The sequence below is a fragment of the Octopus bimaculoides genome, chromosome 14, assembly GCF_001194135.2.
Source record: "Octopus bimaculoides isolate UCB-OBI-ISO-001 chromosome 14, ASM119413v2, whole genome shotgun sequence".
Taxonomy (NCBI): Eukaryota; Metazoa; Mollusca; class Cephalopoda; order Octopoda; family Octopodidae; genus Octopus; species Octopus bimaculoides.
Genome location: NC_068994.1, coordinates 6,567,305 through 6,572,304, shown reverse-complemented (window position 1 = coordinate 6,572,304; position 5,000 = coordinate 6,567,305). Strand labels below are relative to the sequence as shown.

Here is a 5,000-nt window from a genome sequence, read left to right as displayed (position 1 = left end):
CGTTTTGCTACAAATCTCGCAAACATACGGCCTTATTCCTGTATGTATTCGTATATGTCGAGAGAGGCTTTCATAAGTAGAAAAGTTCTTATCACAAATTTCACAATGGAATGGTCTACCACCTGTGTGTAACTGTTTGTGTGCAGAAAGGTTGATGTAAACGTCGAAGGATTCACCACAGAAGTCACAAAGGAAAATTTTCTCGTCCATATCATTTACTTCAGACGAGTTAGCCGTGTTCATAACAAAGTCACATAGGAGAGGTTTCCCTTCGATTTTATTCACTCCAGTTGAAGGGTCACAGGTGAGTGACCCCTCTTTGGTCTCGCTCCCCTCAGATGAAATGTCTGTGTTCAGAACAAAGCTATAGGGAAGGGGTGCCATGTTAGACTCATTCCCCATGGATGAGTGACCTGTGTACAGAACAAATCCGTAAGGTAGAGACCTTTCTTCGGTCACACTCCCTTCAGATGACTTAACCCCAGATGGGTTATCTGTGTTTAGAACAAAGCTGTAAGGGAGAGATCGCACTTCAGACATATCCCCCTCCGATGACTTCACTCCAGGTGAGTTACCTGTGTTTAGAACAAAGCTATAAGGGTGAGATTTTTCTCCAGTCAGGTTCCCCTCAGATGATTTAACCCCAGATGGGTTACCTGTGTTTAGAACAAAGCTATAAGGGTGAGATTTTTCTTCAGTAACACTCCGCTCAGATGACTTGACCCCGTATGAGTTACCTGTGTTTAGAACAAAGCCATAAGGAAAAGCCCTTTCTTCAGTCAGATTCCCCTCAGATGACGACTTAATCCCAGATGGATTATCTGTGTTCAGAACCAAGTCACAGGGGAGAGATTTTTCTTCAGTTTCAACCCCTTCGGTTGAGGTATTTGTGTTTGGAACAAAATCAGAGGCAAGAGGTCCTTCTTTAGTCTCATTCACCTCAGATGAATCGTCTTTGTTCAGAACGAAGTCATGAGGAACAGGTTGCTCTTCCGACTCAGTCTCTGCAGATGAGTTATCCGTGTACAGAACAAAGTCCCGTGGGGAATGTTGCCCCTCAGTCTCATTTCCTTCCGATGAATTTTTTGTGTTTGAAACAAAGCCATAAGCGAGAGGTTTTTCTTCAACCTCATTTCTTTCAGATGGATTATTTCTGTTTAAGACAAGGTCATAGGAGAGAGGTTTTTCATCAGTCTCATTTCCCTCAGATGAGTAATTTCTGTTTGGAATAAAGCCATAAGGCAGAGGTTTTTCTCCAGTCTTAGTGCCCTCAGAAGGGTTATCTGCGTTCTGAACAAAGTCATAGGGGAAGGGTCTCTCTTTAGTTACATTTCTCTCAGACAAATTCTCTTTTCTCAGAACAAAGTCACGTGGAAGAGGTTGCTCTTCAGCCTCATTTGCTTCAGATGGATTGTCTTTGTTCAGAATCTGCTCACTAGTAACATCACTAAATACAATCTTTGCTTCATTCTCCATCATTTTCCAATTTAAACCAGTCATTCATAAGAGACAAAATATTTCACTCAATATTTGTAAAATATTTTTTAAAGAGTGATAACAAGAATTGTAAATGATATATAAAACAAAAAAAAAAAAAATCAAATTTCAGGCAATCTGGAGGCAACTCTGAGGGATAAGTTCGAGATATACAAGACTGTATAATAACTGGAATCGATGTAAATTAATATTTGCAGATTATCTTTCTGAACAGGATATTTAAAGTCAGTCAGTAGTTGTTATATATATATATATTCCATGATACGTTTGTTTTCCATCCTCAACAGGTTTCAAAATCGGAATTGGATGGATCCACAGGCAGCAGCTCATATTTCCTCGTTCAATACACAGTACTTGACCTAAAATAAAAGAAAATCAAATTTATAACATTCGCCATAAGCGCCATGACAAACGCCAAAGAAGATTTCATTTGTCATTAAGTAATGGAAGCAGCATTATTTCAAAATACCATTCTGTATAATTTACTTTAATGTGAATATACATAATATAATATTAGGATAAATACTTTATAAGAATTTATCAAGTAGTTAGCGTGAAAAAACCTCATAAAGAAAAAAAAACCCATCATTTTTTCCCATAAATATGTATGATTTAATTTATATAAGGGTATTACTATACAATAATGCCTCACGCTTAGAGGGACTCCATAAATCAAAACTACTAAAATAAGCACATTTTTACCGATCGCGAGGGAATGCAACTTTCAAAGCTAACCTCCTAAAAGCTTTTAACTTAACGGTAAACCACTGGTTTCATAATCAACGTTGTAAACTACATCTTTTATTCATCAGTACACGTGTGGTCAAGACCCATAAAAATAAACAAAAATCAGCATACATTTTTGTTTACTTTTATGTGTCTTGACCACTTCTGTCAGTTTCCGTCTACCAAATCCACCCGCACAGCCGTTGGTCGGCCTGAGGCAATAGTAGAAGACACTTGCCCAAGGTGTCATGCAGCGGGACTGAACCTGGAACCATGCGGTTGGGAAGCAAGCTTCTTACCACACTGCTGAGGCACAAGCGAATGACAATGGAATTTACAGAAAAACAGAAAGAAAAATACACACAGAACAGATAGAGACAGACAGACAAGCCGGCCTGACAGATAAGATGGATAGATAGATAGATAGATAGATACACGCACATACACTCGACATTGAAACAGTATTTATGCATGTCTTAACATGAAGCCACTGCTACCCTCCAATAATAATCACACACACACACACACATGCCACTGCTACCACCAACACCACCACTTCACTATCATTAACTGTAGAAGCACTGCATTACTCATCTGGATCCTTGACACACACACACACACACACACATATATATATATATATATACATACAAATACACACAAACAACAAATTCCTTACACTTCACTTGACCTACATTGAAAACACTTATTCTCTTTTATTGAGGCACTTTGTGCTCACTTAACCTGCTAGACATAGCAGCCAAGCCTCAAACCACACTACTGCTTTATGAACAAAAAAAAAAAAATCTATAAAGCCTGTTATATACAAATGTCCAAATGAAAAAAAATACAGGATGGTTAATGGTTGAATGGCCTTGGTCTTGAGTCTGCTTAATTAGAGTTGATGGGGAAACTAGATAACGACAACAACAACTCTATTTTAATGTGAAATGAATGAAATATTCATAATAATAATAATTATTATTATTACTACTACACTCTGAGTGGTTGGCGCTAGGAAGGGCATCCGGCTGTAGAAACTCTGCCAAATCAGATTGGAGCCTGGTGTAGCCATCTGGTTTCACCAGTCCTTAGTCAAACCGTCCAACCCATGCTAGCATGGAAAGTGGACGTTAAACGATGATGATGATGATGATGATGATGATGATGATTATTATTATTATTATTATTATTATTATTATTTCAAATTTTTTTTTTTTCCACAAGAGCAGCTTGGGGGTGAGAAGTGGGGATGAGTCGATTACATCGACCCCCAGTGTTCAACTGGTACTTATTTTATCAACCTCGAAAGGATGGAAGGTAAGGTCGACAACCTTGGCGGAATTTGAACTCAGAATGTAGCAATGGGCGAAATACCACTTAGCACTTCGTCCAGCAAGGTAACAATTCTGCCAGCTCACCGCCTTGATGATGATGATGAAGATGATGGTGGTGGTGGTGGTGGTTTCAAATTTTGGCACCAGGTCAATGATTATAGGCAAGGGGTTAAGTTGATCAAATCAACCACAGTGCTCGACTCATACATATTCTGTTAACCCTGAAAGGATAAAAGGCAAAATTAACCATACATGCAGAGGTAGCTATATGGTTAAGAAATTTCCTTCTTAACCAGATGGTCTTGGGTTCAATTTCACTGCATGATACCTAGGGCGAGTGTTCCACTATAGCCCTGAGTTAACTAAAGCCTTGTGAGTGGATCTTGTAGATGGAAACTGAAAGAAGCCTGTCATGTGTGTGTGTGTCTCCTTGTCTTGACATTGCATAGATTGTTGTAAATGAATATCATTCATTTTCAATATTCTGCAGAAACATGTCTGGCCATGGGAGAATATTACCTTGCTTGGAAACAGGTGAGGGTTGGCAACAGGAAGGGCATCCAGCTGTAGAAATCTGCCTCAATAAACTCTGTCTGACCCATGCAGGTATGAAAAAGTAAATGATGAACGAAAAGAGCCAAAAAAAAAAAAAAAATGCTAGAAGGCATTTTGTCCAATGCTCGAATGAATTTGCCATTTCATCACTCTTCAGAATTGCTTCCAACATAAGCACAAGGCCTGAAATTTTAGGGAGAGCAGCAACAATTGATTATATTGACCTTAGTAATTGAATGATGCCTTGTTTTATCAACAATGGAATGATGGGATTCAAACTCAGAAATTGCATTAAAAACACTGAAGTATTTTATACGCCACCCTATGAGCTCGTTAGCTGCATACCTAATAATGTCTACAGGATAGTAGCAAAGATAAATGTTTGTTGGTTGATTTCTCTAAGCATACTTAACATTGTAGAGAGAGAGAAAGAGAGGTACAGAAAGATAATATGAGGTGCAGGATGCATGCATATACTAGGCTTAGTGGCAGGCAATGAGTAAAGGAACGCTATACTCACAGAGTAGGAGAGAAAGAATCACAGAAGAGAGGGAGTAAATGACAATAATTATAGGAGGAGTTATACAAATGAGAAATTTGTTTTACTTAATTTTAAGATAATAAATATTTTACTTTTGTAAACTAGAATTCATTTCATCATTTTGTATAAGTACCAAGATACCTTACAAAAGTTCAATTATAATTATTGTATGTATGCCAGAATTGTTCAAGCCAAGCCAACTGGCAGCAGATCTAGAGGTAAGCTTGGAACGAGATGGTTGAATAATATCGAAAGTCTAATTGGAAACCCAACAGGTAAGTGTAATGGCAGTTGCTTCTGATAGTGGTCATCCCTTACACACGTATATATATATATATATATAT

General features: G+C 38.1%; 1 protein-coding gene across 4 annotated transcripts in view; it reads right to left on the bottom strand.

The window, feature by feature from the left end:
* Positions 1-5,000, bottom strand: part of LOC106873406 (zinc finger protein 3) — a 15,062-nt gene that overhangs the window by 1,037 nt on the left and 9,025 nt on the right. For all 4 annotated transcript variants that reach the window (XM_052972650.1, XM_052972652.1, XM_052972651.1 and 1 more), the window contains exon 2: positions 1-1,856. This exon is cut by the window's left edge and continues 1,037 nt beyond it. In XM_052972650.1, coding sequence (XP_052828610.1) covers positions 1-1,500 — 1,500 coding nt within the window. In that variant the 5' untranslated portion in view covers positions 1,501-1,856. The remainder of the gene's footprint in view (positions 1,857-5,000) is intronic.